This window comes from Schistocerca nitens, chromosome 2 (genome assembly GCF_023898315.1).
Source record: "Schistocerca nitens isolate TAMUIC-IGC-003100 chromosome 2, iqSchNite1.1, whole genome shotgun sequence".
NCBI lineage: Eukaryota > Metazoa > Arthropoda > Insecta > Orthoptera > Acrididae > Schistocerca > Schistocerca nitens.
Window position 1 is genome coordinate 705,754,591 of NC_064615.1, and position 12,278 is coordinate 705,766,868.

Here is a 12,278-nt window from a genome sequence, read left to right on the forward strand (position 1 = left end):
ATGTATACAGCATAGCAGGAACAACAAATGATTAAATTTGTTGGTGATTTGGGGGTACATAGGATGCGAAATTTACTACACTTAGGCACCTCTGATGACAACGGCTCTAAACCGGCTGACATCAAGTCAAACTAAGTTTAGATGACAGATACGGGCATGTCACTCTATCCTGCCCCAGCTGTATGCCAGAGTTCATTAATTTTAGTTACTACAAGTGACCGTCTTTCAACAACTCATGACCAGATATTTTCAATGAGCTGAAAAAATTTGGATCCACCTTCGACAAGAACCGAGCCATCATCGAGTACTGAGTGTTTTTTCGGACTGCCGTGGTGTCGTATTGCTAGAGTATGTCCATAAGTGGCAAAACGGAAGAGAAGCTTACTGCTGAAATCTCCTGACCAAGTTACGGAGGCCATTCAGAAGAAGCGTCGGCGGAAACTGTTCAAGTGGTGTTTTGTTCCACGGCAATTTCTCACCTCATACTGCTCAAGACACAGTCACATATACTCCTTTCGGCAATGAAATTTTGCCCCGTATCCCGTATTATTCTGATATGGCACCCGACGGCTTCCTCTTCATTCCCAGCATGAAGAAATTATCCCATGGCAGGTATTTGCAGAATGACGAAAAGGTGATTATTCAGAAAGCAGACTTCCAGAACCGAGGTGTTCTTCAAGTCGCCCTACGTTGAGAAAAATATGTAACAATCAACACCATCAACAAATTTCACGGGCGCAACTTGGTTTTCTCGAGGTGATAATTAAAACGTTATAACGACTCCTCGTAGATGGAAGGCCAACGGAAGACCAGATTTGTCTGGAGGATTTTGACAAACTGTCGTGGAACAGGAAAAGAAACCGCACACTAGACAGCAATTTCAGAGTGATGCTTTGGGTCCTTGTCAAACGCATACAACTGAACCAGTTCTGAGACACGGTGCTGGAATCGCAGTAGGCCAGTGTAGTTCGTTCAGAAGTATAAAGGGGATGCTTAGGGAACTTGAACGACAAGCTTTGAAAGAGAGGCATTTTGTTCTTCGCTCGATAGGCGACTGGAAAGGACACTAAATCTCACCCGTTCATAAAAATATTTTCGTCATGTCCTTGGTGCTGTCTCGTGTAACCTACGTGCAGATGAAGTTATAAAGGAAGGAGAAAGTAGCTAATCCTACAGGTACATTTTTTTCTAGTAGAGGAAATTTATCTAACTCGTTACGAGTATGTGGGACTGCGTACCTTAGACGAAAAATAAGCTACCAGTAGAAAAACGTCATACAGGGTAGGTCTAAATTTCTGCCGAAACGGGCTGGAACAAGTCGGCACTGGAATTTAAAATAGTACAGGTGTAATAAATCCCAATGTAACTGCAATTCGCCGCTGCGCCGGCAACAGTGAACGTCACAATGGATGACCAATGTGATGCGATTGGCAAGGGCATGGGGTGAGGTATTACATATAATATTAAGTTTTATGGTTTTGTTGCTGTGATTATAAGAAATTATGTTTCAAAAATTTGAGCTTCAGAACAGTATTTTGTAAAAAATAATTTATCATAGTAAGTTTTACCACAAATTTTCAAAAATCGCAACTTGCGATTTATGACGGAGGAGGGAGGAGGCAGGGATTGTTGTAGGGTTGAAGAAGTGCGTTCCAACTCCTAAAATTTTAGAAATTCAGAGCTGATAAAGGGTCTATTTGAAAGTGTTGCAACCGACCTTTATTGCTATCAGAAATATTCGACCTTTGGTAAGTATGAAACAGAACATTTCACTCCCGTCAGAATAGGAGTGGTCTGATATTTGTGACTGGTTCCCAGTAGTGCCTGCTTTCTTTTCTACAGTGTGCCTCCTTGTGTTGCAGGCGGCATATACATGGAGGGATTATAAGGCAGCTGATTTCAACATGGATGATTTGTCCTGGAGCTGCTCCCCTGAGCCACACGTGAGCCTGGTGTTGCACATGGCACCATCTCAACCCGGTGGTCTTCGTCTGTTGAGTAATACAACATTTCTTTTCTTTAGAATAGCTCTTTTTACGTTAATTTTACGGCAGTGACGGATAATAGCACAGAGGGAGCCGGATTAAAATCCTGATGTCATTAGAACCATTTAAATCGGTTTTCCTTCGTTTCCATAGACCGTTCTAATAGGCTGTCGAGATATTTTCTTGAGCAAAGATACGAGGGATTCCTTACGACATTCTTATAAAAACTTCATGCATTATGTCTAATCTATTTCTACAGTGTATGATAACTGCAACAATATGAAATGTTTCATTTCGTGTAAAAAAATTCTTTCCATATCGAATCTCTGCGCTGTCAAAAAAGTTCCTCACTAGTTAAAACAGTACCCCGGCTGAAATTCGAACGCGGATCCTTTCCTCTCACTGATAATTATTTCTCTTCTTTCTACCTCCTCAAATGATCGTGCGTTACACAGTGTCTTTGTTACTTACAGTTATTTTAAGTTGATCATGAAGATTTTAGCACACTGTTAAGTGATTTCCATATCTACAATAATTTATGGGTTCTTGAGTCAGATCGATTCTGCAAGGTGGTCAGAAACAGTCCGAAAAGCTTGTAAGGGTAGGTTGTGCTGGGCAATAATTGTTAAGAAAAAAATTCGATGTGTTGCACAGTTTCCGAGTTAATTAGCACTGCAGTTAGCCAATGAGACCCATGCGCGCAGAAATTTAAGTGGCCCGCCGTATACAATTAGTGTCAGTTGTTATCAGAGCGTTGATGATAGCACACGAGACTGCTCAACCTTTATCCCCAATTCGATCGTTACTACTGTGCCATGTCCAATTTTTGTATCGCTCACTTGTTCGCTTTAAGAAAATCAATCCCACAGAACCCGTTTGGCGATACTGTCTCTGGCGGACAGCTTGAATCTGCGCGCGCAATGCTATTTAACTTAGCGATTGTTTCTCAGCATAACCTATCCTGAAACACGCTTGCAAGCTTTTCAGTCTGTTTCTGACCACTCTGTGTATCTATGCAAATAAATACCTTTCATTTCAGCTTACGTTTCGGATTCTAGCGCTAGGTAGATTCTTTGTCTATGTAAATGAATAATTTTAGTATGTATTCCATTGACTTTGCAATACTGCATTTGTAGATTCATTTACAAAAGAACTCCAAACTGGCTAATAGAACAAAGTGTAATGACATTTGTCATTTGAACTTTTTGTGTCTTAACAAACACAGACTGTGCAGAAACTTTAAAATTTACGTAAAACTCGCCTCTGTTGCATACTGCGTCAGTAATGGCGGAAACAATTTTTTAGAAGTTGACCGTGGGTGCGAAAGCCCCTCACCTTATGAGTTAATGACAAGCTTAAAACGAAAAAGTAGGCTCATAGAATAACAGGTTACAATCAGACAGAGAACGTAGGATTGCAGATTTGTCTGGTGTACTGCATAGAAATATCATGCCGTATTTTTCAGGTCCTTTCTTGGTATAGGCTTGGTTCCCGACGTGAGGATGAATGACAAGCACGAAGAGTTCACAGGAGACGATGATATGTTAACTAATTCTGTATTACATACACAGTGTAGACTACACAAAATGAATATGTTACATTCATATCAGAGTTAGTTGTTAGTCAGTCGTTTGCTAGTTTCGTGTTCTAGGGGTCATTGGCACGATCTATCCGTCCATCGTAATGACGTTGAAAGAGTCTTCTACATTCATATTATACCGTACATTAATATGCAAATATGGATACAAGGTGACAATTTAGAACCTACATGGCCACAGTGACTGTCACACGCAACGCAGTCTCGGTGTCCACAGTAATGTATGTGCCAATACTGGGAAGGCAAGACTCTGGTCTCTGCAAAGCTTGCGGCCCGCTTCTCGGACCTTGATAGGTGGCGAATCGTTTTTGATAGAGTTTTGCGAGTTAGGAGCGGACTTGGAAGGAAGTCCGATAAAACAGTATCAGATTGATGTATCAAAACATATGCTCACAGAGCTGTTTGCGATCTGAAACTGTTAGGCTCTTTAACGAAAAACATCTCACAATACCGTCATGGGCGCATTGGCGACGACTGCTCTTACATTGTCCTCCACAAAATAATTGTTAGGCTGTTTGTTATTTGTTAGTTTTCTGGTATAATTTACAATATACTATTCACATACACTGAAGAGCTAAAGAAACTGGTACACCTGTCTAATATCGCGAGCACGCAGAAGTGCCTCAACACGACGTGGCATTGACTCGACTAATGTCTGAAGTAGTGCTGCGGGGAACTGACACCATGAATCATGCAGGGCTGTCCATAAATTCGTAAGAATACGAGGGGGTGGAGATCTCTTCTGAACAGCATGTTGCAAGGCATCCCAGATATGCTCAATAATGTTTATGTCTGGGGAGTTTGCTGGCCAGCGGAAGTATTCAAACTCAGAAGAGTGTTCCTGGAGCCACACTGTACCAATCCTGGATGTGTGGGATGTCGCATTGTCCTGCTGAAATTGCCTAAATCCGTCGGAATGCACAATGAACGTGAATGCTTACGAACGCGTCACCTGTCAGAGTCGTATCTAGACGTATCAGGGGCCCCATATCACTCCAACTGCACACGCCCCACACCATGACAGATCCTTCACCAGCCTGAACAGTCCCCTCCTGATATGGAGGATTCATGAGGTTGCCTCCATACTCGTACACGATACAATTTGAAACGAGACTCGTCCGACCGGTCAATTTTTCCCGAGGATATGCAGCTCTACTGTATCGTTAAACGATTATGACGTCCTCTTGAGTAAAATATTCCGGAGGTAAAATCGGACCGTGGAATGTCAGATCCCTTACTCGGGCAGATAGGATAGAAAATTTAAAAAGGGAAATGGGTAAATTAAGGTTAGACATAGTTGGGCTTAGTGAAGTTCGGTGGCAGGAGGAATAATAGTTCTGGTCAGGTGAATACAGGATTATAAATATAAAATCAAATAAGGGTAATTTAGAAATATATATAATAATGAATAAAAAAAAGGAAATCGATAACCTACTATGAACAGCATAGTGTATGCGTTATTGTAGCTAAAATAGATACGAAACTCACTCCTACCACAGTAGTACAAGTTTATATGGCAAGTAGCTCCGCAGATGATGATGAGATTGAAGAAATGTATGATGAGATAAAATAAATTATTCAGATAGCTAAGGGAGAAGAAATTTGTCGTGGGGCACTGGAATTAAACTGTAGGAAGAGAAGGAAAAGTAGTATGTGGCTGCAGGTAAGGAACGAAAGAGGAAGCCGCCTGGCAGAATTTTGCACACTTGGTTTACGAATCATGAAAGAAAGCTGTAGACGTGGAAGAGACCTGGAAGCACCGGAAGGTTTCAGACTGATTACATACTGGCAAGACAGACGTTTAGGAATCAGATTTTTAATTGTAAGACATTTCCAGGGACAGATGTGGACTCTGACCATAATTTATTGGTTATGAACTGTAGATTAAAACTGAAGACTCTGCAAAAAGTTGGAACCCGGGTAAACTGAAAAAAATCAGAGGTTATACAGAGTTTCAGAGGGAGTATTAGGGAACGACTGACAAGAACAGGGTTAAGGAGTACAGTAGAAGAAGACTGGGTAGCTTTGAGAGATGAATTAGTGGAGGCAACAGAGGATCAAGTAGGTAAAAAGATGAGGGCTAATATAAATCCTTAGGTAACAGAAGAAAGAAGTAAATATAAAAATGCAGTAAATGAAGGAGGCGTAAAGGAATATAAACGTCTCAAAAATGACATCGACAGGAAATACAGAATAGCTAAACAGGAATGGGTTGAGGACAAATGTCTCCTCATTGAAATATTTCGCCTGTATTTTTTTTTAGGGTTTTTTCGATCATAATGGTGTGTCTTGTGTTCGGCATCTTGAAGAATGTAATCGGCCTCTTATTAAATGTTATGTATGGTTGTCTTAATAACTCGTTTAAACTATCCTATTTGCTCAAGACCTGACGTCATGGGTCAAAGCAGACGGGTAGAATTCGTCTTTGCTCTATTCCCTTTGTAAGACGTGATTGTAGAGTATGCCCCTACCAGACAATGGCCCACGATTCCAACCCAAACGTTAATGCTGATATCCACCCCGTACTGTAGCATGAGGATTGCGATCGCCCATATGTTTTAGTTGCGGAAATTTATTATTCCATCTCTTCCAAACGCCGCTTCGTCCATAAACAAATCGAAGAGACAAACAACGGATTGGCAGTCTGCGCAACAAACCATCCGCAAATGTTATTCTGTGTTGAGTGATCGGCAGGCGTTGGGCTCTGCACATACTGAAGATGATAAGGATATATGACTTGCTCTTGAAGTATATTCCATGCTGAACTTTGAGATGTACCAAATTCCAGGGTCACTTGTCTTGCGCTGATGCCAGCTTCTTCTTCGACAGCCCAGGACGTGCCCTTCCTGATCAGGAGTACGAGCAACACGAGGTCTTCCTCGATCAATATTCTGTGGCGCTACGGATGCCGTTTCGGCAGCGCTACGATACACTGTACCAAAGTTTGGATGACTCGGCTATCTTCGGTCTTGAAACGCCTTGTGATACAGCCCTGCAGCCTCGTATCCATTATCCAGCCGTAGAAAAAAAAAATTATGTCGGCCTGCTCTCGAAATGAATATCCTGCCACGCTTGAGAGGGGCACCTTCTGTAAACTCCCTGTCTGTAGAACATGTACACGACAGACACGTTGTAGACAGACGAATGAAGAATGTAAACAATTCTCCCTGGCAACACAACACCATCTAGTGAAAGGGGTGCATAGATAAGTTGTTGGGTTCTGCTTGGAAAACCGCTGAACGTCAACTTTCGTTAATTGCTCGAAGACAAAGGATTTTCGAACGTCTGTTCACATGGACTTACTTTTTCGTTTTGGTGTAAGTAAACTGTCCGCAAAATTTGTAACATTATTTTTGAAACACCCTATATATATATATATATATATATATATATATATATATATATATATATATATATATATATATATATATAGTTGGTCTATAGCTTATTAACACTGATCTCCACATGAAGACCAACTGGATTTTTCAGTTTGAAGTGGCAAAATGCTACCTAGATATTTTTCTCACATGACACTTAATTTTTCTCTTTGAGAAACGGGTTTTATCCTGTTTGAAACATCATAGGAATAGCTTTGGGAGGCGAAAGGCCATTTCACCCAAAAAACGTAAAAAAATGATTTATAGTCAGGAGACATCTAACGTGGGAATAAGATATCCCTAGCACCTAGGGCTGCTACATTTTTTTCTGAACAAATAAGGTATACTGGTTGTTAAAGGACGCAAAAACAGTACATCGTGTCAAAATAAAGTAGTATTACAAATTTGTTTAGTTATCTTGTTTAAAAATATTTTTATTGTATTTAGTAATATTTAACAAATAACTGTCACTGCTAAATAGCTTCATAAATCTTTGTAGTTCACATTTTAGATTAGATAAATAAATAACTCAAAAATGGTTCAAATGGCTCTGAGCACTATGCGACTTAACTTCTGACGTCATCAGTTGCCTAGAACTTAGAAGTAATTAAACCTAACTAACCTAAGGACATCACACACATCCATGCCCGAGGCAGGATTCGAACCTGACTGTAGCGCCTAGAACCGCACGGCCACTCCGGCCGGCAAATAATTCATTTTTTATCAAATTAAGAGACACTTTGTTTCTTTCGACCCGCCCGTAAATATTTGTCACAGATGAAACTGTCTATGTGAATTCTGAAATGATGGGAATAAACAGTAGCAATAAAATTAATCTGTAAAATCATCATTTGTCTTCTTAAGCTTTTATTACTATTTTTGTGCAGTGGAAAATTCTGCGAGACCTTTAGAAGAGTATATTTGATCACATAACTTGTTTAATAATGTAACTTGCCCATAAATATCATCAATATTTAAACACAGTTTTTGCAGTTTAAATTTTCAACTACGTTAAAAAATTGTCAAATACAGCACTGCCTTCTAATTTATATTACTTAGCGTAAATAACCAGTTTGAGTCATAAAAATTAAACAATTTACTTAGGTAGTCTAAAGCTTTTTCAACAAACAATAAAAAGTTACTGTAAATTATACTAGTCATTTAGGGTGAAGGGAACAGATTAACTTTTTTGCCTGTTTCGTATTCAAAGAAAAGATCCTTTTTTTTCTTTTTGTTAGTCCGTTTTCAAGATTGGCTCTGAGCACTATGGGACTCAACTGCTGAGGTCATTAGTCCCGTTTTCAAGATTATGCATGGTATTATACGTATGCAAAATTGCTATGCAGTTGCCTCCAGGCATTTTAGAGTTTTACTAAACAAATTTAAAATATGGCTACGGTAATGCAAGTAAATTTCAATAAAATCATTGTCAGTGTCAAGCATCAACAAGTTTTCAAAACTCATTGGACAGTTTTCGTCTAAGCTTACAAAGTTATAACGCTTTGCAGTTTAATATCAATGCATCTATGCCAGGTGTAAGAGAGAGCCAGCTTATTTCACTGCACGAAGGTCTCCTTCCGCTGATTCTGTAAATCTTTTCTGTTCTCTTTCTTCAGCAGATTGAGAAAAATAAGCATAAATTTTCAAAATTACGAGCTCTATGTTATATGACAAAAAGCTCAAGGCATATCTCATGCATTTATGCACTATATGCGCATAATAAATTCCCTTAATCAATTTTGGTTCCAAATCTCTCACATTTGTAAACAAAGAATGCTTAACTCCAAGGCATTTGTGTTGTCGGCACTTACCCCATATACATTATAAAAACAATTTGTTTTCCCATTGACTTTTAAAGTGCTTGAAATCATCGCTAGTTTCATAAATATCTATGAACTTATTTTGAATAACTTTTTTGGATGAATAGTATTGTAGCACTAAAGGAAAAAGTTTCACGTTTTTCTTGTTACAAGTATCAGTTTGTATACAGTAAAATACATTGTCTGTGTCTTGATCATCTACTGAATTTTTGACAGCAGATGGCCCCAAAACTTCTATAACTAGGCCCTACATCTTCTTTCACGCCAGAAGACTACTTTTAGCTGTAGAGAAATAGACATAAATAATTTTATTCAGTTTTACAATACAGTCCATACTGTTGTAGGACAAATTATGTTTTACAGTGTGATATGTTAATGCTAGTTCAGCTGCAGTAACTTTTTGTTGATCACCGCAAGATGAACTTTTAGAAATGAAAGCAGAAGCAGAGATCAGAAATTAATAACCAGGCAGCAGTCCAGCCTACCATCATAACCAAACAGAACGTACACGCATATATACGCACCATATGGGTGCCCAAAAGATTTTTTCACTCATCTGTCCTGTTCCAGCTGAAGCAGTTGTAAATTTAACTCCACGTACGTTGCATTTTCCCTTAAATTCGTTTCACGCGTTATTACACTACTGCCCATTCAAATTGCTACACCAAGAAGAAATGCACATGATAAACGGGTATTAATTGGACAAATATATTATACTAGAACTGAAATGTGATTACATTTTCACGCAGTTTGGGTGCATAGATCCTGAGAAATCAGTACCCAGAACAACCACCTCGTGCCGTAATAAAGGCCTTGATACGCCTGGTCATTGAGTAAAACAGAGCTTGGATGGTGTGTACAGGTACAGCTGCCCATGCAGCTTCAACACGATACCACAGTTCATCAAGAGTAGTGACTGGCGTATTGTGACGAGACAGTTGCTCGGCCACATTGACCAGTAGTTTTCAATTGGTGAGAGATCTGGAGAATGTGCTGGTCAGGGCAGCAGTCGAACATTTATTGTATCCAGAAAGGCCCATGCAGGACCTGCAACATGCGGTCGTGCATTATCCTGCTGAAATGTAGGGTTTCGCAGGGATCGAATGAAAGGTAGAGCCATGGGTCGTAACACATCTGAAATGTAACGCCCACTGTTCAAAGTGCCGTCAATGCGAACAAGAGCTGACCGAGACGCGTAACCAATGGCACCCCTTACCATCACGCCGGGTGATACGCCAGTATGGCGATAATGAATACACACTTCCAATGTGCGTTCACCGCAATGTCGCCAAACACAGATGCGACCATCATGATGCTGTACACAGAACCTGGATTCATCCGAAAAAATGACGTTTTGCCATTCGTGCACCCAGGTTCGTCGTTGAGTACACCATCGCAGGCGCTCCTGGCTGTGATGCAGCGTCAAGGGTAACCGCAGCCATGGTCTCCGTGCTGATAGTCCATGCTGCTCCAAACGTCGTCGAACTGTTCGTGCAGATGGTTGTTGTCTTGCAAACGTCCCCATCTGTTGACTCAGGGATCGAGACGTGGCTGCACGATCCGTTACAGCCATGCGGATAAGATGCCTGTCATCTCGACTGCTAGTGATACGTGGCCGTTGGGATCCAGCACAGCGTTCCGTATTACCCTCCTGAACCCACTGATTCCATATTCTGCTAACAGTCATTGGATCTCGACCAACACGCGCAACAATGTCGCGATACGATAAACCGCAATCGCGATAGGCTACAATCCGACCTTTATCAAAGTCGGAAACGTGATTGTACGCATTTCTCCTCCTTAGACGAGGCATCACAACAACGTTTCATCAGGCAGCGCCTGTCAACTGCTGTTTGTGTGTGAGAAATCGGTTGGAAACTTTCCTCATGTCAGCACGTTGTAGGTGTCGCCACCGGCGCCAACCTTGTATGAATGCTCTGAAAAGCTAATCATATGCGTATCACAGTATCTTCTTCCTGTTCGTTACATTTCGCGTCTGTAATACGTCATCTTCGTGGTGTAGCAATTTTAATGGCCAGTAGTGTAGTTAACCAAGTACTGTATTCTATAATCCACTGACTTTCATACTTCTGAAATCGTGTTATCATGTGCACCGACGTATCAGTCTTTTTGGGGTGAATTATTCAATATGTGTTTCATCTACTTCACGACTGTGACCACGTTTTGTAGGCGTACTGGGAGTACCGAGTTTTCTAAAGCTTCTTTTATCCACTATTTACTATTACATAAGCTGTAAAACTGAAGAACCGTACTTTATTGTACTCAGTCAGTCTCACACAAAACAAACAAACACAAAACACAAGGGTTTGTCACGCTGCAATAGTGCCAGAACTACAGAGTCCGCCAGAAAAATGTATACGCACTTTAAGAAACGAAAAGTATTACTTATGTGTTTATTTTACATTTAATAATTGATCACACATGTTGTAAAACCTTCAGTTTAGCACATGATTACTTAAATGTTCGAAATGTTCATCGTTGAAGGCTACATACATAAGAGAACGACGAGCGGTCGCCGCAACTACTTCACTCAATGTTACAGTGGAGATCGCTGCACATGTAGCTGTAATCTCCTGGCGAAGTTTCTCCAGCGTGCGTGGCTTACGTCGATAGACATTATCGTTCACAGTTCCCCACGAGTAAAAGTCCATAGGTGTTAGATCTGGCGACTGTGGAGGGAGCTTAATGGGCCCTCTTCGTCCAACCCAAAGCTCCGGAAAATTGTCATCCAGGAAAGCTCGTACGGCTAGGTGTAGTGTGATGGCGCCCCGTCCTGTTGGTAGAAGACCTCTTCATCAGCTCCATAAAGCGCATGTATATCTGGCAAAATTGATGTGCATAACATTTCCAGGTACACTTCTCCAGTGACAGTAGCATCAAAGAAAAAAGATCCAACAAAGCTCCTAGATGATAGTCCGCACCACACATGAATCCCTGGTAGATTGACTACTTTATCCACACAAACATGCGGGTTTTCCGGTGTCCAGTACACACTGTTATGCCCATTCATGGTTCCATTAAGTTGAAACTGTGCCTCGTCACTTCACACTACCTTCGTCACAAATTGTTCATCAGTTACCATTTGCTGATACCATTCGTAAAATTGCATTCAGCGATCAGGACCGTCATCATTAACCGCGTGCAGTAATCGTGGAATGTAAACTTTTTTGAAGCTTTCAGAATTCTTCGTATACTTGTACTGCTAACCCCCACTTCACGTGCACATTGCGTAGCAGACTTCTGTGGAGAATTAACAAACGTTTCCAACACGAGAGCCGACGAAGCAGGACTTGTAGCTGTACGCTGTCTTCGTGATCTTCCTTTGTGAATATTACAAACCTTTCCATGTAATTCAAACTAGTTAATGATGCGTTTAATTGTTAGGCGGGTTGGTGGTTCTGTTTCAAACTCCCGCCTCCACTAACGTTGCACTTCAACGGCATTATCGAACTTGAAAAACCACTTCACAATACATTTT

General features: G+C 40.7%; 1 protein-coding gene across 2 annotated transcripts in view; it reads left to right on the forward strand.

The window, feature by feature from the left end:
• Nucleotides 1-12,278, forward strand: part of LOC126234578 (uncharacterized) — a 50,153-nt gene that overhangs the window by 12,792 nt on the left and 25,083 nt on the right. For both annotated transcript variants that reach the window (XM_049943283.1, XM_049943284.1), the window contains exon 3: nt 1,863-1,998. In XM_049943283.1, coding sequence (XP_049799240.1) covers nt 1,863-1,998 — 136 coding nt within the window. The remainder of the gene's footprint in view (nt 1-1,862; nt 1,999-12,278) is intronic.